The 23,524-nt window shown below is 40.4% G+C and overlaps 2 protein-coding genes across 2 annotated transcripts in view; both read left to right on the top strand.

Annotated features, from left to right (window-relative positions):
• Positions 1-1,130, top strand: part of cdc123 (cell division cycle 123 homolog (S. cerevisiae)) — a 64,126-nt gene extending 62,996 nt beyond the window's left edge. The window contains exon 13 of the mRNA XM_068005085.1: positions 275-1,130. Within this exon, the coding sequence (XP_067861186.1) occupies positions 275-328 (54 nt within the window). The 3' untranslated portion in view covers positions 329-1,130. The remainder of the gene's footprint in view (positions 1-274) is intronic.
• camk1da (calcium/calmodulin-dependent protein kinase 1Da) overlaps positions 1-23,524 on the top strand; it is a 354,041-nt gene that overhangs the window by 16,367 nt on the left and 314,150 nt on the right. The gene's annotated exons all lie outside the window — the stretch shown is intronic.

Raw genomic sequence — 23,524 nt, 5'->3', positions numbered from 1 at the left:
CTCCAGTGATTCTGGTGAGTGTTCCTTTGTTTTATCAATCTGATGTTCTTACTTCAAAGTCTGCACTCTTGCCATTGCACATTGTAGAATGAGCATTGCAACAATATATGCAAGGTCTTTTATTGCAAATGTGAATGTTCTTGATCATACTTACTTTTGCATAAATTCAACACAGTCTGTTTTCATGTTAAAACTTCTGCCAAATTCTTGTTGTTATGTCAGCTTCCAGTTTAGATCATAATTGAACAAAAGTCTTGTCTTTCTATCTCCACAGATAATTCCTCCAGTTAAATGCCCTCAGGATCAGAATAACGATAAGCCATTGTGATCTCTAAGGAAGAGGAGTCCACCCATTACAAGAAACCTGGTGTGGGTAAGGAAGGTGTGGAGACCAAGAACATGTAGTGAAGTCCACGTGGACAACCGGCAGCTAGTTAAAAGGCATCTCTCTGATACGCCCACAGGATCAACATAAGCAAGAGAGATACATCGTTCAGGGCAACCAGGTGCTATCGCTTCTTGGCCCTTCCCCACCCCTCCCAATTTCCATTGAGGGTAGAAAGGATGGCTTAGATCCATATGTCAGAGGCTAAATATGGTGACTGCAACCCTATTAATAGGACACAGGTACTATGAAAAAATGTTCTGCATTACCAGGCTTGGTTGTCACATAACTTTGCCTTTTCTGGATAATGTGATACACACCCTGATGAGACTTCATCAGTCTTCCTTCCCACTCTAGGACATAACCATTCAGAGCTTCTTTGAAGCAGCTGAAAGGGGTTTTGAGAATGTTCAGGTGCCTCCCTGTAGCTGATGTGCAGCTTATTTTGAGGCTGCTGTTGGTAAAGGGTCCATCTACCAAGGATTTCTCCCGATACTGCTCGGAGAGTGATGTGAAATTTTGAAATATGTGAAATGTACAGTGTGTTCCAATTTGATTCACATTCACATTGATTATCTAATTGATCTTGTTTCATAGTCGCCTTTCAGAGTTTCATGTTTTGAACTTTGTTGCATTGATTATACAACCATACTTCAGCACTTTGATGTAACATTGTATTTAAGTATTTCTTGTGGATCTGTGTTGGCATTTTAAGGTTACCAGTTTCATAGTGATTTTTTTATCATCCATACACTTTTCTATTTACTGTAATAGTTATCTCTGTTCGAAATAAACGTTCTTTTTAATCAATCATTTTGCTATCTTGTGTCTCTTTCTGATGGCCATGATCTTGATTTTTCTTTATCTTTCAAAGTTGTACATGAGCTCAGTGCTTCCTGAGATTATGGGTACTATAACTCATCTGGAATCATCTGATCCTCTCTCATCATGTGGTCTGGCCTTCATTTACATACTAATGTAATATGTGGACTTTTAGCAATAGGCCATGAGGCTCAAACAAACCCATCCCTTTTTGACAGATTGACCACCTATCCACTTTCTTACCTTAATACTCAATCCATTCTCTCTCCAGAAATTGTTCCAATTCTTGAACCTGCTTCACTTTTTCATGGTAACTGATTCGACAGCTCTGTTAGCCTGTAGGCAAAAAGATTTCAGGTGGAAAGAAAAGAAAGAAAGACTTGCATTTATATAGCATCTTTCATGACCTCAGGACATCCCAAAGTTCTTTACAGCCAGTTAAGTACTTGTGAAGTATAGTCACTGTTGTAATGTGGGGAAGGAATCAGTCTGCTGATGGTTTCATAGATTTATCCAGCATAACTCCTAGATCCAGGCCACTGTTCCATTTAACACACAGTCCCTCTTTTGGTTCCTTGCTGCCATGGTAGTTGTTTTATAATTAGCCACGTTGAATTGTATTTGCCACCTATTGGCCAAATTACTTAAAAAATTTAAATACTCTGTGTTTGGTTGAATTACCTGGTTTCTCGTTATTGTTTTGCCTTCTATTTTGACACCCTCTTTTAAAAAAAAAAAAGAATATTTTCATTTGCTATGCATATATGATTTAGATTTTGTTTACTGCATGTATGCAGTTTAGATTTGACTAAATCATGTATATTATTCGTCATAACTACACATTTCACAAACAACTTTGAAAAGACGCTCTTTCTACATAAAGGCCCTGATAGTATGGTTTACATTATAATATTTTAGATCTCAGCCATGTAAATCAGCCACTGGTTAATATAAATGCTTGCCTAGGAGGTTGAAAACTGTACAAGATATATATTATGAACATTATGTTGTTTGAGAAATATTTTCCGATTCTGCCTCACAGGTGGTGCATTTTTAAACCCGTGGCTGACCAGGTCTAAATCCTGTACATGGCAAAGGCTTTAGTCCAGGGAGATGAATGTGCTGATTCCTGATTAAATTGGTTCTGCCAGATTAATGTGAGAGGGTTGATTCAGATTAGTAGAAGTTCAGGCATTGCCCAGATTTCTACCTAATTTTTAATATCCAATCTTTGTGGAAACTGGGTTATGATTTTATCAATCTATGAAGAATTCCTTTCCTACACCCTCCAGTGTGGTAGGGCTTATTTGCATTTTTCCCTGAGTATTTAGGCACATCATATAAGAACCACATTGTAGTTGGCCCTTCTAGTTCCAAAGTTGCAAAACGACCCTTCATTTAGCTCAATGAAATACAACACAGTGTGGTTAACTGTCTGTCACACTGTTACCACTGTATTTAAACACTTTTGGAAGAGCTGCTCTTTGGTACTTTTAATTCCCTAAAGTTCCACAACACTTTCACAGCTGAAACACCTGTCACACTTTCATAATGTCTGTGCCAAACTGCTGATAAACCATTTTTTGCCTCTGCTACAATTCCCTCATTGTGGCATATCAAGATACAGCAACAGGGATTTATTTTTTAACCTCACCAATTATCCATGTCTTCCTGTACTATATTCTGTCTGTAACCAAGGTGATGGACACCTGCATGTTTTGAGCAGGCTGCTAGGAAGCATGCAACAATTTTTTGACTTCCCCAGCCTTCCAACTTGGACAACCTGGTGGCATGAGGAATCAAATGTACAATTTCCCAATCCCCTTTACCACAGGGATACATTTCTTTCTTGAAGCTTGCTGTTCTTAATGTTACTAATTACATAGAATAATATAGAAATTACAGCACAGAAACAGGCCATTCGGCCCAACAGGCCAATGCCGGTGTTTATGCTCCACACAGGCCTCCTCCCACCTTACTTCATCTCACCCTTTGAATATATCCTTCTATTAATTTCTCATGTACTTATCTAGCTTTCCCTCACATGCATCAATCTTTTCGCCTCAACTACTCCATGTGATAGCGAGTTCCATATTCTCCTGAATTCCTTATTGGATTTATTAGTGGCTATCTTATATTTATGTCCCCTAGTTTTGAATTCCCCCATAATCATAGAATCATAGAAAGTTACGGCACAGAAGGAGGCCATTCGGCCCATTGTGTCTGTGCCGGCCAAAAAAGAGCTATCCAGCTTAATCCCACTTTCCAATACTTGGTCCGTAGCCCTGTAGGTTATGGCACTTCAAGTGCACATCCAAGTACTTTTTAAATGAGTTCAGCATTTCTGCCTCTACCACCCTTTCAGGCAATGAGATCCAGACTGCCACCACCCTCTGGATGAAAAAATTTCTCCTCAGCTTCCCTTTAATCCTTCTACCAATTATTTTAAATCTATGCCCCCTGGTCACTGACCCCTCTGCTAAGGGAAATAGGTCCTCCCTGTCCACGTTATCTAGTCCTGTCATAATTTTATATACCTCAATTAAATCTCCCTTCAGCCTCCTTTGTTCCAAAGAAAACAACCCCAGGCTACCCAATCTTTTCTCATAGCTAAAATTCTCCAGCCCTGGCAACATCCTTGTAAATCTCCTCTGTATCCTCTCTAGTGCAAACACATCTTTCCTGTAATGTGGTGACCAGAACTGTACAGTGCACTCAAGCTGTGGCCTAACCAGTATTTTATACAGTTCTAGCATAATCTCCCTGCTTTTCCACTTATACAAGTGGAAACATCTTCTTTACGTTCACCCTATCGAACCCTTTCATAATTTGAAAGACCTCTATCAGGTCATCCCTCAGTCTTCTCTTTACTAATAACAGTTTTCAATTTTAAAGGGTTCTAAAATATGTTCCTTTTTTATGTCAGTTGTCTCCCATCCTTCCTCTACTCCTGCAGGTGTTGATTCCTTGCCAGGGTTCAGTTCCACAGGTGGTGGTTGCCCTCTGGTAACTCGCCTTTGCACATTGTGTGAGCCTAGATGCTGAACCTTGACAGACTATTCAAACAGCAGAGTCTGATCCTGCCCTCGCCTGAATTCCACACGTGCACAACTCCAGCAGATAGTGATCAGAAACAGTGAGAAACCTCTGATGTTCCCCTTCCTAGCCCAGGAGGGCAGGGGCCAGTTGCAGCATTCCTATCATGGACTTGGCTGAGGTCAGCTAATTTAGCACAGGCTGGGGTTCAAACCCAGGATGTTCCTGGCATCTATGGTTCAGCTACTCAGTGCCTAACCTGCTGAGCCATTGAAGGAGCTAACTAATGCAACATCTTTATTTTATACGACTAAGGTTTATGACATTTTAACTCTGCTCATTATCTGAAGTGAGATAGACAATTTCCATCAAGAGTTCACGGGTCAACCCAGCTCACTTAAAGAATGGTAATCTGCTCATTATTAATAGGCACAGAATAGTATGACTTTTTAAAGCTAGACCATGAATTGGACTCGATTCTTCAATGAAGTGGCAAATGGCACAAGACTTTTAAGTAAATGCTTTAAATATGTTACATACTAGGACTCACTGAAATATAGTGATTTGTATTTTACCTGTTTAGAGCTGCAGTGTCCCACAGATATCAGTTGGTGCTTTTCAGCACACAGATCCTATCTAGAGTTTACCCATTAAATAATTATTTCAAGTAGAATATTTTAATATTCATTGTGGGGTTGCTAAGCCATGCTGATTTTCCCTTTATTACACCCCAAAATGGGCAAAAAATAGAAATTGAGGAACGAATTCTTGAGAACAATTAGATGAGGTGATCACATAGTGTTGCAGTGCTCCTACATGTTTGAAACTTAAAAAAAACATTTTGTTTAATCAGTTTTGTTTTACAATTGTAGCGGTTAAATTTATAAAGCATCTCGTATCATGACAAATTTCAGTGCCTTGTGTTGGCAAATGTAGCAGCAATTTTGCCTTGGTGATTCTACAACCAGCAGTTGGATGAATGATCAATTATTCTGTTTTTGATTGGAGGAGAGCTAATTAACAAGGAGGCCTCCCTGTACTTCTTTGAATAGTGTGCTGGTATATTTCATGTCCTGTGGCCCACTGGCTTCAGTTTGATGTCTCATCCAATGGGCAACACCTCTCAGTAGTGCGCTGGACTTTCAGCTTGATTACATGTTCAAGTTCTGGATGGGAACTACTTCCTTATTGTTGGGTAGCTTTATTGGTGATGTTTTATTGTTTGTACTGAATGGTGGTCAGAATTTGGATGACAGATCTTTGACTTTTTACTCTTAACAATTGAATCATCTAGTCATAGAACTAAGAATGAATGACTTGTGTTTATATCACATCTTTCAGAAACATCTTAAAGCACCTTACTTTGAAAGGTGTTGCAGATAGCAAAGCAGTAACCATTTTGTGCACAGGTACGTTCTACAACAGGAAGGAGATGAATAACTAGTTAATCTGATTTTGTTAGTGTTGATTGAAGGAAGAATGTTGAACGGGCTCTGGAAAAAAATTGCTGCCTGTTGAATATTGCCATGGGATCTTAAACACCCACCTAAACCACCTGATAGGACCTCTGTTTAATGTCTCACTCTTTCTGTACTCACTGTAGTGTCAGCCTAAGTCATGTCAAATCCATAAGTGAGCTATGAACTCTCTCTCCCTCCCTCCCTTAGTGCCCCTTCCCCCCTCTTCCCTTCCCCCCCCCCCTTCCCTCCATCCCCCTTCTCTCATCAATGTGAGGAATACTTTCCCACTTCTTGACACCAATATCAAGCATTTTCAGGTCAGATATAATATAGGTATGAGTAAAGCTACCTCTACCCTGCCGCAACAATGAATCTTAATCTCTACATCAACCTCAACCTCAACCTCAATCTCAGAAGAACAACCTTTTCCCCAACTGCACGAATGCGAATTTTCAATTTTACACCACAGCCATTCTTATGTCTCTGAATGAAAGTCCCAATTACTGGTAAATTATATGCTGTTTTGTGCCTTGGCTAATGCTCACTAGGAACTGGATTTGAACTGACTAACTTATTTCAGATAGAACTTCCAGGGTGACATAGATTGGAGATAGTCATCCGATTAGTCATCTGCATTTGAACTAGGTCCTAGAGATTAAAGGAGATTGGACTAACCCACTGCGTCCCCTATATTTGCTACTCAGTGATATAGTATTAATATAAATAGGGTAATGCATGGTCTCCAGTGTAATGTACGGCTGCAACACATCAGAGGATTGAAATAGCACATTATGAGCCACAAGAGCAAAGCTGAAGCACATTATCACCATTACCTTACCTTCAATCTGTTACACATTCCAGAGAGTATTAGAGAAATATAGCAACTTGCTACTTTTTACCCTTTTTTGCATGAAGGCTGTCATAACAGAGAACAGATATCACATGATTTGAGGCAGGGGTGAGATTGCATCATGTGACTTCAGCCAGGAGAGTAGTGACTCTTCCAGCAATTGGGGATGAAATTCCTCACAGATTTGTTGGGCCCATTGTCGAACCTGTCATTCTGCCTGATCCCAAGACAGCTTGGAGAAGCAAGACTGGTTGAATCAGGGGATTGATTCCGTAGTTGTAAAAATCTAACCAAAACATGTTTTTTTTTAAAAAAAAAGCATACCTTCACAAGGATCATAGATATATTAAATTTGGAAATAATGAAAATAATTAATTCTAAATACCTTCTTATCTGTTCTCCATGGCAACACTTCCAATTATAGTGGCAGCGACTGGAGTAGTAATTAAACTGTGTCCTACAAAGCAGTACTTCTGAACCAAGCCAACAATTTGATGTTACTGCCCAACAGCTGATGTCACCCGTATTCTTGGGTTTGAATTACTGAGGATTGTTTGGGATCGGCACAATTGAAATTTAACTAAGATACTTGGTATGAAGTAAATTAAATGTTTAATTAACTTAGAAATGATATACAGATATATACTAGGGGAGATACACTTTCTACCAGTTGATGTTAAAAAGTGTGGAAGAATGTTGGTTACAGCTTAACTACTGTATATACCTTAGGAATGCAAAGTTTGGGAGGAGGAGAGAGAAAGATGTAGTTTTGCCTAAGGTTGCATAATTCCTGTCACAGTGCTGCAAAACTCTCCAGTAAGAGCAAAAGAAAATCTAGGATTAAAAAAAGCCATTGTGATCCATCGAATATATTCTGACTATAACCCATGTGATTATTCTATAACACCTGTTGATCCTCTGCTTTAAGGAACATTCATTTCCTTCCCCAACCTTCTGTGGAAAAAAAAATGGAGCAGTGTTGTTAAGTATCACTATAACCCTCAATCCTGCCCTCTCCTTCATTTTTTCTTTTTCTTTCTCTCTTTCTCTTGTGCTGAAGACTCCTTTGTTCTTACTGTACTTGCTCACATATTTTAATATGATCTTACACATTGGTGATTGTCTATCGACTTTGCTATGGATCCAGTTGTTCCTACTGATACATTACTGAATTCCTCTTCATCTTGTACAAACCTTTTGAAAATTCTTTATTTCTATAATTTAAACTTCCACCGTTGCGCATATTTTGGAGTTTGTAAAGCTAGTAGAAGGTATTTCATTAATATCTCTGATCAAAATCTTGAGGTTCAATTCTAACGTGTTAGGAACATAGCAGTGTCAATCTGCCTCTCGCAAAGTTTGAAAAATGCTATCCAATATCTCTCATACCCATCAATGCTTTTCTCTGCTAAATGTCCACCTAGTCCCTCTTGAATTCTGCTATATTATCTGACCTGCTAAATTTGCTAACACTGTTGCACTTCAGTGTTGCAGGAAGGAGCTAAGAGAATAGATGGTTAAAAGGGTAGCCAGTGCCTCCTGGTAGCACTGTTACATGGGAGGTAATGGATATATCTCAGTAGATTACCAAAGCAGTTATCTAATAAAAAAAATTCAGATGGTGTCCTTAACAACGACAGTGCAGCTTAAGTAGTTTACGTTCATCATCTGGACCCCAAGATTAGATTAGTGTCTTAAAGTCCCACAAGATGTCCATTATTGTGTAAATTATATGTGCAGTCATTTTTTAATCTTAGGAGAAGGGGTCGGCCATTTAAGACTGGGATGAGGAGGAATTTCTTCACTGAGGGTTGTGAATCTTCGGAATTCTCCGCCCCAGAGGGCTGTGGATGCTCAGTTGTTGAGTATATTCAAGGCTGAGAGAGATATATTTTTGGACTCTAGAGGAATCAAGGGATATGGGGATTGGGTGGAAAAGTGGCGTTGAGGTCGAAGATCAGCCATGATCTTATTGAATGGTGGAGCAGGCTCGAGGGGCCATGTGGTCTACTCCTGCTCCTATTTCTTATGTTTTTAAACTTTATCCAGTTTTCTTACCAGTTTCAATAAAGTGACCATTTTTCATGTGTTAGCCAAGGCCGCGAATGTCAGCTGGCTATTCAGTAGTGAATGGCGTCAAGAGAAGGCTGAGGGGTGACCTGATGGAGATCTTTAAGATTATGAAAGGGTTTGATATGGTAGACGTAGAAAAGATGTTTCCGCTTGTGGAGGAGACCAAACCTAGGGGCGATAAATATAAGATGGTCACTAATAAATCCAATAGGAAACTCATGAGAAATTTCTTTACCCAGAGAGTGGTTAGAATGTGGAACTTGCTATCACAAGGAATAGTTGAGGTGAATAGCATAGGTCATTTAAGGGGAAGCTAGATGAACACATGAGGGAGGAAGGAATAGAAGATTTTGCTGATAGGGTTAGATGAAGAGGAGTGGGAGGAAGCTCATGTGAAGCATAAACACCCGCATGGACCAGTTGGGCCGAATAGCCTGTTTCTGTGCTGTAATTCTATGTAATCCTATCCTCATCTGACCTCCAAACACGCACACTTTACAGCAGAGATCAGTTGATAATCTGTAGTGGGTATCTTGGTTGATATTTTCCTCCCCCTCCTCCTCCTGCCAGCACTGCCTTCCACTTCAGCTGATGTCACCTAAATTGGACAGACGAGGAATGAAACTTGGGACTTTCCTGATGTATGTAGCTTATGGCTTGGTTTTCTGGACCTGCAATTGTAATCTTTTAAAACTTGTCAAGCTCCTAATGAGCCACTTAACCAGGATAAAAATGAAAAACGTTTGTTCAATTGTGGAGTATGCATTTGAAGCATGAAAAGACTGAACACAAGCAGATAAAATCCCACACAATTGTTTGAAGTGCAGCACAGACGAAGATGTTAATTTTTAACACTGGTAGATGTTGATATGCCAGATCCAACTATTTTGACATACCACTGTCATGTTTTGGGATTTTTTTGGCCATATTTCTGCAGAAAGGATTTGGGAAAAAAGTTACTTTTAATGTTGGAAGTTTAATACATAGTGTACTCAGACAAGTTTAAAAAAGAACTGACTGAGACGATAAGCAGTTAAAATGCAGTTTTCTCGTAAACTGTAAATAATAAACAATTTGTTAACTTGCCCCAGTAATTGGAAAAATACCCCAAACCCATTGTATTGGAATGTGTTTAATCCCCTTTTCTTGCTGTGAGCAGCAAGAGATAGAACTGAAAAACAAACGCAAGCAGTCAGTTTTTGTTTGGTACAGAATGCTGTGAGGCAGTCAGGCAGTAAAATGCTGCAAGAAGGATGCAATGCAGGAGGGAGGAGTTATAAAATCAGTTTAAATTGATCAAAACAACCTACTGATTTAGGGTAGTGTGGCATATTCATTCTTTTTGTATTATTACATGAGGACATGTTGTACTGGTTGAACTTAGTGAATCTGATTATAACTCTTGCTGTGTGAAATAAAGCAGCTTAATAATTCCTATCAAGCTTTGTCTTACCATGTCTTTGTTCAGTTACCCTTTGGAGAGTTTGAAAAAGTGCATGTGCGAAAGACACAAATATCTGGTCCAGGTTACAAAGGGGTATTATTGTTTCATCTCCAGCTTACACTATTGCACAAGTAGACATAGGGCAGTATGAGGCAACTTCCATAAAAGTAAGTTGCTCGGATCTCTTACAGGAGTTGATTGGCACTACTGAACCCGTGAAGGTGTCTTCGGCAGGCCTGAATTTGTAACAACTATACCATTCTTTTAATTTTTATATTTTAAAATAAAAATGTAATATCAACCTTCCATGTGCATTTTACATATTGAAGTTTCTTATCGGCATAGTTTCCTTTCACTGCCAGGTTGCCCTGGTGATCGGCCGTCGCCTTTCTATGTCTCTAATATCCTTCCTTCGGTGGGATTCAATACTCCAACCATAGCCTCCCCAATGTCTTGTACAAATTCAACATCACTTCCTTTTTTTTTGTATTCAGTGTCTCGGGTATGATCCCATTTGCCTTTTTATGCCCTCTTCTACTAGCACTCCCATCATTTAAAGATCTCCCTCTCTGTTTCTCCATTCTGCTAAGAATCTTACCATCCCATGTGTAGTTTGCTACACTTTGAATTTTGTGTGTGATGCCCCTGGCAAGACCCCACAGCCGCCTGTCTGGGTGTGACAGAAGCAAATATGCACACACAGGGCCTTTATGAACTGTTTGCTCTGCCATTTTGCATAAATATTGCACACTCCACAGCTGGATTACCAAACATTTTGTCACTTATATTGGTTAAGTGTATTGTTAGCTGCTTGAGTAGTGTTAATGTATCATTACTACAGATGTGATTTGCCATTTTTGTCATTCCTACTAATGAAATACCATTGTACAAAATCTCCAATTTTAAACAAACTGCATATATTCACCATTTTATTTGGTGGTCACAAGAACCTGTGAAAATAAGGCGTTTAATCCTTTTATCAAAAAGGCAGGAAAATCTGTACCTAGTTTAACAGTAGACAGTAACTTCATGGTACGTCGACCCAGATTAAATGGTCAACCTTAAACATATGCATATTCACTGCTTGAAGCTGCGTTTTAAAAAGTCTACTGTACTGGTTTTCTCATGATGCATTAAAAAGAGTTTAGCCTGTCAATCATACGTGATGTTTGAGATGTCCAGATTTTAACTGTTAATATCTCTGGATTGAATTGGAACAAATCATCCACTTATCAAGATTACCACTCTCTGGGTAGCACTGAATTTGACAATATAAATCTTTGATTGTTTTGGCTGATGTCATTACATTTCGGTTCACACCATCTGGATTCCATTACTTTAAGCAGTCAAAAAAAACAGAAAATGCTAGAAATGCACAGGCAGGTCTGTCAGCATTTGATCAGATAGATTCATATTCCAGTTAGAGGCCCTTCATCAGAACTGGGTCAGTTCTGACAAAAAAAATGGAGTCTCCACTGAAATGTTGACCTATCTTTTCTCTGACAGACCTGCTGTGCATTACTGATGTTTTCTGCTTTTATTTCAGATATATAGTCAGCATTTGCACTTTTTTTCTCAACTGTAAGCAGCCAGTTGGCTCATTAATGAAGGGAGCAGCTCAAACAAGTGCACTTATTTTACTTGTGCACTCCATTACTTATAGTCAGCTAACCTACTCTGCTTAAAATAAAGAACGACAGCTGTGAAACCACAGGTTGAATTATTTTTGTACTTTCTCAGAACTTTTATGCAATTGTGGCCCTACAGTGCTTACGGTGATATAGCTAATGCTCGGAGATTAGGACCGTTGCTGAGGACGTTACTGAATTGGTCAGCAATACTTGTGATTTACGAGCTAGTGACAGTATTTTAAGCCTATACTGCTTGCTGTGTTTACTCTTTATTTTCCTTAATGTGACCACATTATTTGTATCTGCTGCCACACCACCGGTGCAGCTGGCAAGAGGTGTTTTAAATAAAGCATTTTGCACATTGCTTCAGTTGATAAACTGTATTCAGTCACTACAACTACATTGCACGTTGAGTTACTTGGACAGTTGAGAAAGTTCCATTTAAAATTACCTGCTTAGCAGAAAAGCATCTTTTTGTTTTTTTTAAATTTCTGCATTGAACAAACTTGGACTATTGAATAAAAGAATAAGAAAATAAGGAGTGCGAAAAAGCCATTTCATCAAACCTGTTTCCTCGACAAAAGATGTCCAACTTACACAGGCTTCACCCAACACATTCACTCTTTGAGAGGCATGATTAGCCACAGGCCAGATCTTTGGCCAGAGCCCAGCAGAATCCCGGGAGTTGTAGGAAGATGCCATAATCCGCCTCTTCTCAAAGGATGACCGAAGGCAAAAAGACTACAGTCAAAGTGACAATGTTGCAATCACACTCTTTCTATTTCTCCTCCTTCCTGTTTCAGCAACATGAAGACATGGGCCAGTCGACATAAGTTGTAATAAAAAAAAGCTGTTTAATTCTTTTAGGGACTTAAAAAAAAATTGTCGAATTAAGCATGCCAGAGATTATGTTGATGTTGACCTAAATGGTAAGTATTTGCTATTAATGTGCAGAGAAGGGTCTGGGACTTCATTTTTTTGTCAAAATAAGTGGGATGTCAACATAAAACGGGTTTGAGATAAGGGGGTACGACTGTAATGCTTTACTTGCTGGTTTCCTGAGTTGAAAATGCCAAAGTGTTCCAAAGTCTGAGTTCTTTGTTTATGGAATCTTTAAACTATCCCTTGGTGATCTTTTACATAGGTACTTGACTCTGCCCCACAGAGTCCTGTTTCATTCTCATGATGTAGCAATAAGATTGAACTGAGTGAACTAAGCACTCTCGGTGCTGCCCACATGTACCACTCAAATCCTGTAAAATGGAGGCCCACTTCTTTGAAGAAGCCCCTGGTTCTTTTGCAAAGGGCTGGTAATAATAATTTCTGTCATCTGAGTAGATGGGGATGTGGATAGCAGCCCCATCACTGCCTGGAGAGATGTTTGAGGTCAGGCCTGAAACAATGCCTTTGGAAATCTCATCCGGAATGAGATCCCTATAATAATTGTGGCAATCACGGAAAACAAGCTCTTTTCCCACACTGGCAAAATTACCTACATTATCACTTCAAAAACTGAAGGTTCTAGCTAGAAAAACTTGACCTAATAAGGTTTTGTTTACAGCCAATAACTTGAGAGATAAATCATCTTATAGAAACATAGAAAATAGGAGCAGGAGTAGGCCATTCGGCCCTTCGAGCCTGCTCCGCCATTCAGTATGATCATGTCTGATCCTCTATCTCAATACCATATTCCCGCTCTCTCCCCATACCCCTTGATGCCTTTTGTGTCTAGAAATCTATCCATCTCCTTCTTAAATATATTCAGTGATTTGGCGTCCACAACCTTCTGTGGCAGAGAATTCCACAGGTTCACCACTCTCTGAGTGAAGAAATTTCTCCTCATCTCAGTCCTAAATGTCCGACCCCTCGTTCTGGACCCCCCAGCCAGGGGAAACATCCTCCCTGCATCCAGTCTGTCTAGCCCTGTCAGAATTTTATGTTTCAATGAGATCCCCTCTCATTCTTCGAAACTCTAGTGAATAGTCTAGATGAACTCTAGTGAATTGGGCCTAGTCGACCCAATCCCTCTTCATACGACAGTCCTGACATCCTAGGAATCAGTCTGGTGAAGCTTCGCTGCACTCCCTCTATGGCAAGTATATCCTTCCTTAGATAAGGAGATCAAAACTGCACACAATATTCCAGGTGTGGTCTCACCAATGCCCTGTATAACTGCAGTAAGACATCCTTGCTCCTGTACTCAAATCTTCTTCCAATGAAGGTCAACATACCATTTGCCTTCCTAACTGCTTGCTGTACCTGCATGTTTGCTTTCAGTGACTGGTGTCCAAGGACCCCCAGGTCCCTTTGTACATCAACATTTCCCAATCTATCACCATTTAAATAATACTCTGCCTTTCTGTTTTTCCTTCCGAAGTGGATAACTTCACATTTATCCACTTTATACTGCATCTGCCATGTATTTGCCCACTCACTCAACTTGTCTAAATCGCCTTGCAACCTCTTTGCATCCTCCTCACAACTCACAATCCCACCTAGTTTTGTGTCGTCAGCAAACTTGGAAATATCGCATTTGGTTCCCTCATCCAAATCATTGATATGGATTGTGAATAGCTGGGGCCCAAGCACTGATCCCTGCGGTACCCCACTAGTTACCGCCTGCCACCCTGAAAAAGACCCATTTATTCCTCCCTTTGAGCTAGCTATCCTCCAGACTGAATTACATTGCTTCAAACTCAGAACAAAAAAAAGATAAAAGAAATATTTTAGAAATGACTGATGAGTTTAACTTTAAGCTCACAGTACAATGAACTAACTATAACTTCATATGAACAAGGCACAATATAGAAACATTTCATGATGTTACACAGGATGGTGCCCATATCTGACTCAGTGGTTTTAGTGCTACACTGGGCGGTGCTTTAACCCATTCGGCCATTGGGAAACCGGCAAGCAAAATTTCTAAAAAAAAATAATTTGTTAGAACATAAAGTTTTGAGATTTCTCCAGCAGCACAGGAACCATCAGATTCAGAATATGTGATTATGTATTGCCTGTACTTGATCTCATTACCTCAGGCCCCTTTCTTAACAAGATATGTAAGAAAAGGATCTAACCAATATAACATTAATTGCCAGCTGCATTTGTGCTCTAGCTGGTATGAAACACTAGTGACGTGCAAATGCCTCCTTGAGTTGTTATAGCATCTGATGCTGAACAGAAGTAGGTTTGGATTTGTTCATGCTGCATGCCATGTCTCTCTCTCTCTCGAGCTAAAATTACCCTGCAGCAAAATGTGCCCTTTAACCGGCCTGTCTATTTCAAAGATGATGCTTAGTATTTACTGGTAGCGCCCATTGCAAGGAGAGGTGGTTGGCAGCCTTCGGTGAAAGCTGTCAGTAAATTACACAATTTGGGCCCTGTGGCAGAGCTGGCCTAGTCCAGTGACATCCTTCCCACACAAGGCCCTGAATCAGTTTGAGGCAAACACCTCAGGGAGGTGCACTGTTGCACGAAACTGATGGGGGGGGGGGGGGGGGGGGAGGAGGAATTGATGAAACTGAAAATATTCAAGGAGGCAGTAGACCAGCCTCCAGGTCGAGAGGGTTAGTCCTAATATGGACTGCATGTGTGTCATGAAGGGCAGATCATGCAGGTGGATTGGCAGGGAAGTTTCTTCATTCATTTGCTGGTACGGATTTTGGAGGAAGCTAACTACCAGCCCACAACCTCCCTAAGCTGGAGCAGAGAGCTGTTTGAGCGGAGGTACAGCTATGGACTATGACAAACAAAGTTGCTTTCCAAATTCACTTTTCTGTAAATGAATCCAGATGCCCAGTTAGTCTTTCTTGCCTTCAGCGATGACAGGCACGATGAATCGACTGTAAAGAAACTATTTTAAGTATTTTGTTATTTTAAAGTTCTGTATCTCCCCCAGGTTTGTTTTTTAAAGAAACATTACAATCTCATAAGTATGATGGGTCTACCCAATATACCAAATGTGGAGCCATGTGGCTCTCAAACACTGTCAAAATATACAGGGCACTCAGCAAACTTCTGTGTTATCTCCTGTTTTTACTCAAACTACTTTCTGCTTAGTACATTTAGGTAATAGCTGTGCAAACATTCAGACATTGAAATGAGTCTAAAATTAATTATAGGGTTGGATGAATTTCACAGGGATGCTTGTTTTGTAGTCCAAAGTCTGCCGTACAATCCCTGCTGCCTGGGGACCTTTTCCACTGCTTAAAGGGAGCCTTCAGCTTCCAAGACGCATACTTAACAGTACTCCTTTAATATCCGTGTCAGCTTGGCTTGGTGGGTAACATTCTCACCTCTGAGTCAGAACGCTGTGTGTTCAAGCTTCACTCCAGGATGCAGAATCTGGGCTGGTATTTCAGTGCAGTCGTGGGAGAGTGTTTCATTGCCATCCTTTGGGTGAGATATTCAATCAAGGTTCTGTTTGCAGGCTGTGCTGATTCAAGTGGTGTTAAAGATCCCACGCACTATTTAGGTGCATTTATATTGTGCATTTCTGTTGCAGGAGAGTGACATCCATGTACCAACTCCCCACATCCTTATCCCGATGGTAGAATCATGCAGCCACGGAAATATGGATCCGTGGTTCTGCTATTGGGATGAGAAAGCCCGTTTTAGTGATGCAAACACGGGCCTGGACCATTGACATTGCTCTCCCTGACCTGAAATACAGAAACAACAATTTAAGAAGGCCCTTTCTAACGAAGTGCAGACAATCCTTCTGGTGTCTGACCAGCATTCTCTGTCGACCAGCCTAACCAAAAGCAAATAAGCTGATCATTGATCTCAGTACTGTTTGTCTACATAAGTGACTGCATTTTAAAGCAATTCATTATACCTGAGTTGGGGGGGGGGGGTGGGTGCGGGGGCAGGGTTAAAGGTTCCTGAGGGACACTTGATAAGATTACATGTAAATGCAAGGTTTTCGTCTTTATTTGTTTTATCTCTAGTTTCCTGTTATTTGGTTCTTGTTTCTTGTACACACGGGAAGTAATGCCTGCTGCTGTAATAATGCAAGTACTGATTTGACACCAGTGCTTTCTGTGGAGCATTGAGTCGGCATTACTGAGTTATACCACTGGCTGCACACTGCTGTCATATCAGGGAGATCAAAGCACTGTTGACAACTGTCTGAACGGCAGTGGATTTAAAAAAAAACGCCCTTCAAACTTTAGAAGAAAAGGTCGAGGTGGTTCTCTTTGCACTGGCATGAAGCCTGAAAAGCGTGAGGATGTGTCCTAGAGATGGTGTGACTCCTGCTGCTGTAGAGCAAATGAAACAGGTTTAATTCAGTCACACTTCATGTTTTGAAATAGATGTTTTCTACTTAATGGGCCAGAATTTGCTGGCAAAATAACGGCGAGTTTAATGCGCATGCCATTATTAGTGTGTAAATTGTCCAGCAATTTCTGGTGAGGAAAAGATACCCTGTGAGTTGCGAATCGCCACAAATTGCTGGACAATTTGCGCCACTCTGCCGTTAGCCTCGCGAAAATGGCAGCTCGCCATCAACCTCGTGAGTTCCAAAAAATTGCTGCATTTGTGCATTAATTACAAATTAAACTCACCGCTGAAAGTTAGGGCTGGTACTTCTGGTAATTAACAGTGTAAATACCCTTTTAATGAGGAGATTTATGTTCCTGCAATGCCACTCAACCTCCAAGGCCTAGAAAGGTAGTAAATTCTTAAACTTTTTCTTATTTTTTCTTTCTGTCTCTTTTTTCTCTCTCTCTTAATCCAATCTTTCTCTCCCTCTCTATTTCTCTTCTGTACCTGATTTGCCTCCAAATCACGCTATTTCCTGCTCTGTTGTTCCACTGTTTCTTTCTCAATCCTTAAATCTCAATGGTTAAGGAGATGGACTGTTGGTCCCATCGTTCACCAAGGTCCCAGATGCCCTGTTGACCTCGCCGTTATCAGCTTGCACTTGCAGCAATTTATGGCACGAAAATTTTTCAAGCTGAAAGGTGAGGCAAAAAGTCTGACAGGGCAGGCCACGAGATGCCCCACTCCAGTAAACTCTGGGCCATTACTAACTGCCCTTGTGGGCCAATCTGGTCAACAGCTGGAGAGATCATACTCCTGTGTGCTCCCCGAAAATACAGGACTGATTTCTTGACTGCTGCTTCTGATGCGGAGCTGCTGGGGGGGAGGGGGTGAACGGTGTCCACCATCAGATAACCCCTCCTTGATGGGACTGGAACCACCATATTCTGAAGCTTGGTGAAAGCACTATCCACAAGAAGGAACTTGTGAACAGGTGCAAATTAAATGAGGAATAATTGACGGACAGTATCCATCCACTCAGCATTTATTCACAGTTAATTTGATAGTAGACTGATGTGACTAGGTTGCCAGGACAATTTGCTCCATATAATTAGGTACTAATGGCACCCCAAGTGAGTGGGATACAGGCTTGCGTTGGCCTGTGTTGTGCAGACTTCGGATTCTTTTTTTTAATGGTCTTGTTTTTTTGCATCATATAGCAACTGTGAAATCAAGATTTGTATTTGCTGCTATTCTGCACCATTCGGCTGAGTGCGAAGTAGCTGTAGGCTGATAGGTTAATGGGGACCAGCAACAGTCAGGGACAGATAAAACCCTGTAATAAAAGAGCTAAATGTTGTGTGCTGTGAACCAGATCTTTTAAGCAGCAGCTTGGTGACAGGAGAGTTTTACATAAATCGGATCATCTACCCAAATATTTTGTCTTCCATTGGTTACCTGTTTTACAAACGTCTCCATTATTTTCGGTGGAATGTATTTGATTTCTGTACTGTTATCATAGTCCTAAACAATGTTCTTGTAAAAGTATTTTTTACATTTGGAAGCAGTTAGATTTAGAGAACAGCACAGAGGAAGAATTGCTCTGGTTGCTATGCATAAGGACACCCTAAGTGTCTTCAGGAAGATTTCCTCTGGTTGGTACTTGCAATCGACTTGAAAACTTGTTCAAAAAGTAAATACTGACCAGAGGAGATTTTCCTCTATGGACTTACACTGTCGACATGCATAGTGACCAGACAATTCTTCTCCCTCCCCCCCTTCTCACAGCTACATGCACATTGAATAGAATATGATGTAATGCAGGCACAAGAAAAGATGCTGTCATTTGCATGAAGTGGAGGAAATGAGGCAATATTACGTGAGATATGGAAATCCCACATGGAAATCTCAATTAAAGAAAGAAAGAACTTTGCATTTATATAGTGCCTTTCATGACCTCAGGACGTGCCAAAGCACTTTGTAGCCAATTAAGTACTTTTGAAGTGTAGTAATGTCAGGATATGTGGCAGCCAATTTTCACATAGCAAAATCGGACAAAATGTAATTAAAACTGATTATCTGATCATTTATTTAGTGCTGTTGGTTGAGGGATAAATATTGGTCAGGACACAGGGGAGAACTCCCTTGCTCCTCTTCAAATTGTGCTGTGGGATCTTTTACATCAACCTGAGAGGGCGGACAGGACCTCGGTTTAATGTCTCATCTGATAGTCTCCTTAGGGAGTATTTGTTTCAAAATTACAATATTATGATTATCCTCATTCTAGTGAAAACAGGCAGACTGAAAGTATGTTCTGTGGTACAAAGCTGCCTTGCAGTGTGGCGTACAATATGTATGTTTCCATTAACTTGGAGAACTGCAATTAAGTAGAACAAATGCAAAGATACAGAACTAATAACAAAAGGAAAGAAAATTAAACAGTTAAAACCTACAGTCGGACCAGTGGCTTAATGTTGACATGTTCTCGAGCCTAGTAGATCTTTTGTGAAGTGAACTGGCTCATATCCTTTTCTAAACAGAACTCCCTAGGAGCTTTTAATTAGCACAATGTGTGTCTTTTTATATTTAAATCACTGCAAAATAAATAATGGTAAAATGCAAAATATAAATACAATGGTAAAATACTTCTGTGACAGCTGCAAGCCACCAAAAAAAAGTACAGCATGTGCTTTAATTTTTCAGTAAATAGCTATTTACTCATATCTGATATCATTTGTCAGAAACAGAACTGACAATAGATTGAAGAATGGAATTCCACACCACAACAGCCTGAGGAAGAAAAGGTGAATCATAGATGGACAGTTGTTGTCCTTGCGGTACACCTTCAAGGTGAGGGATCTCTAATGTGTGTTCAGCTATTTGCTGGGAGCTCCGAGTGCATTGTACCGATGCTGGCAGTCTCCCAGGATGTAAAGCCTGGGCCAGCTTGAGAGCAGAGCAGAAGTAAACTGGGTCCAATGGAGAAGCCCCAAAGCAGATAGCATATCTATGTGCCAATAATTGAACCCCTGATATCTGTACAATGCTGTACATACATAATTATTAATTATACAAGGGACACATTTTTTAATTCTATCGAACAATAATAGATGTTATTTGAAAGAACCTAGTCAGGATAAAGTTTGACATTCCATGTCCTAATAACTCTTTAGATAAAAATAACTAACCTAACTTCAAGTCTTTGTAGCTTAATTCTCCTTTCTTTCCCTGTGGTCCTTTCCTGCTAGAGATGCCAGTTGCCACATCTTTGGAGCAGGTACCACTCCTTGTGTACCCTTTGGCTTCACTGAAGGCTTTGGCCTACATGAACAAGAAGAGCTGAGAACAAATTGTTTGAAGAAATAACGTGAGAGAAATAAGATTAGATGATTGAAATGCTCGTAATGCAAGATATAGATAAATGTATGGAATCTTACAACACCAGGTTATAGTCCAACAGTTTTATTTGAAAATCACAAGCTTTCGGAGATTATCCCCTTCGTCAGGTGAGTGAGCGAATAAGAGGTTCTCAAATCGCATATCTTATATTAGGCTGGGACACGATCACACCAATCAAAAGGTGTCGTTGGTGTTCAGGCAGGTTAGCCACGGAAAACAGTACGTCCCAGTATACTGAATACACAATGGGTCAAATTACACAGACAAAGAGAGAAAGAGACCCGAAAGGCAGAGAGAGAGAGAGAGAATGTCCAGTTGTATTAAAAACAGATAACTTTTTTTTTCCCCTGCTGATGGGGTTACGTGTAGCGTGACATGAACCCAAGATCCCGGTTGAGGCCGTCCTCATGGGTGCAGAACTTGGCTATCAATTTCTGCTCGACGATTTTGCATTGTCGTGTGTCTCGAAGGCCGCCTTGGAGAATGCTTACCTGAAGATCGGTGGCTGAATGTCCTTGACTGCTAAAGTGTTCCCCGACTGGGAGGGAACCCTCCTGTCTGGCGATTGTTGCGCGGTGTCCGTTCATCCGTTGTCGCAGTGTCTGCATGGTCTCGCCAATGTACCATGCTGGGACGTACTGTTTTCCGTGGCTAACCTGGCTGAACACCAACGACACCTTTTGATTGATGTGATGGTGTCCCAGCCTAATATAAGATATGCGATTTGAGAACCTCTCATTCACTCACTCACCTGACGAAGGAGATAATCTCCGAAAGCTTGTGATTTTCAAATAAAACTGTTGGACTATAACCTGGTGTTGTAAGATTCCTTACATTTGTCCACCCCAGTCCATCACCGGCATCTCCACATCAAGATATAGATAAGCACTGGAAGGAATGCACAAACCAAAGTTTTCTAATAATTCAGATTGTGGTAACATATCACCTAATCTTAAAGTATGTTTGTCTTAAAACTGAGTAACTGCCCTCTCACATTGATTAAAAGACTTGCACAAATATTTGAAATATGATTCTGTTGCTGTAAATAGTAATTTCTTATTGAATCATGATAACTGAATGTCAGGTTTTCCAGTCCATTGGTTATATTTTTCTTAAGACCTGAATTATCAAAAGATGTTGATGAAAAACGCTGAATTTTTTTAACTAGTCAGTGGCTCTCTGCTCACTTTACAATGGTTAAAAATAAAGTTTAAATATCCCCAGGCGGTCCAACAAACCTCTTGGGAACTGTTTGAATTTCACTTCATGCAAGCTGCAGTTCTGTTGCATATATAACCTGTACGACCTTGGATTTTCTCCGATCTACTTAATCTCCTGAGCTAAGTGAATAACAGCAGATAAAACTGACAAGAAAGAGAAAGACAAATACAATTGAACAACTCCAAAGATATCAGTATAATGTTGTAATATACGTTCAATCCTGAATTGCTGCATTCCACAGATGACCTTTTCACAGTCCCAACTGGATTGGAACCAAGTGCTCCATAGAGTATTTGATCAGCCTTATTGATGCTGCTAATTATTGATTGTGTTCTGAATTCACCTCATTAATACTACAAAGTGTGTTTGGAGACTGATAGTAACATTGGATTTACACACAAGGAGTTGCTCCAAAGTTGCAAATGTGACTTTACCATTACATAGAATTACCTAGAATGTGCAACTCAGAAACAGGCCATTCGGCCCAACTGGTCCATGCCAGTGTTTATGCTCCACACGAGCCTCCTCTGACCCTCTTTATCTAGCCCTATCAACCTAGCCTTCTATTCCTTTCTCCCTCATATGTTTATCTAGCTCCCCCTTCTGACCATGGACATTCTCCAGTGTCGGGGGAAGGTCCCATAGATCTACAGTGGGGCCAGGACAAAATAATGGCCCCGAGGGCAAGCACCACTGCTAATGGTGAGTTATATTTCCCAATTGCACTGCTTTGGACTTGGAAACAGCAAGGAATCCACTTTGTAGCGTTCCTTGTCTTGTTTATATTCTGGAGTTGCCTCTGGAAGCTGCACTGTCAAGTTTGTTAATTAACTGGGCAAAATTATTGTAACAAGACCTTCCTCTCATCTCAGAAACAATTGTTTGTCCCAGTGATATAATCATTTTTTCAGGAAAAGAGAATTCTGATCTCCCGCTTTCAAAATGCAAGTCCACATGATGCAGTTTTAAAAAGGATTATTTGGACAGACGCAAATAAAAATATATGATGACAGTAAGTGACCTTTCAATCCTCACATAATTGGAATTTGTGTTTATTTAGTTACCTTTTGCAATTCTTAGAGAATTGCATTTGGCATGTCCACTTTTAAAATGTTTTTAATAAAAGTGACTCTCCCTTGGCATTGCTCATGGCGAGTTGGAGAATACGCTGTCTCTTTCTCCTTCCTATGTTTGTTGTTTTCGTGTCACAGGGTGTGGGACTCATCCACGTGTGGGCTTCTCCCCTCTGTCTCTTTCTCTTATATTCCTCTTCCTTTTTTGATTTTGTTTTCTGTCTGTGTGCTGTTCTGCTTCTCTCCCCTTATCTCGAATGATACTTCTGTCTCTTCCCTTCCCTGCTTCTTTCTGACACTGTCTTGTTCTGCTTCACGCTGTCTGATTCTCTCCTGTTCCATAACGCCGTGGAATCTTTTACGTCCACCTGAGAGGGCAGACAGCTATAATTTGATTGTAGCTTGTTATGCTGCAGGCAGCGTGAAGCACAAGCAGTTAATCTGCAGCTGGTGTGCATGATATTCTGTCCATTCATTTTCTACTGGTACTAATAGTGTCCACTACCTTACCAGTGTCTCCATTCGCCGTGTGTGAATCTATTCCTTGAATGTCATCAACCTGTGTGACGGTGACAGAAAAATCACAGACAAGCTTGACCCTGTACCCAACTGACATTCACATGAGTATTCCCTAGCAGGAGTTATTGGACAGGGATCAGGAGCAGGAGCCCTGCCTGACTATCCACCTCCCTAGGCCAGGTTCACGAAGGCCAGTTTTAATAACCATCCCAAAGCTTGAACTGAGATCAGCTAACTCGTCACAGATTAGAGATTGAACTTGGAACCTTCCTGGTTTGTATAACTCAGTACTACAAAGGGCAGTGTATTTATCCACTGAGCGTTTAAATCATTGAGAATAACAATA

Source organism: Heptranchias perlo, chromosome 24, assembly GCF_035084215.1.
Source record: "Heptranchias perlo isolate sHepPer1 chromosome 24, sHepPer1.hap1, whole genome shotgun sequence".
Lineage (NCBI taxonomy): Eukaryota > Metazoa > Chordata > Chondrichthyes > Hexanchiformes > Hexanchidae > Heptranchias > Heptranchias perlo.
This window is presented reverse-complemented; position numbering and strand designations above follow the sequence as displayed.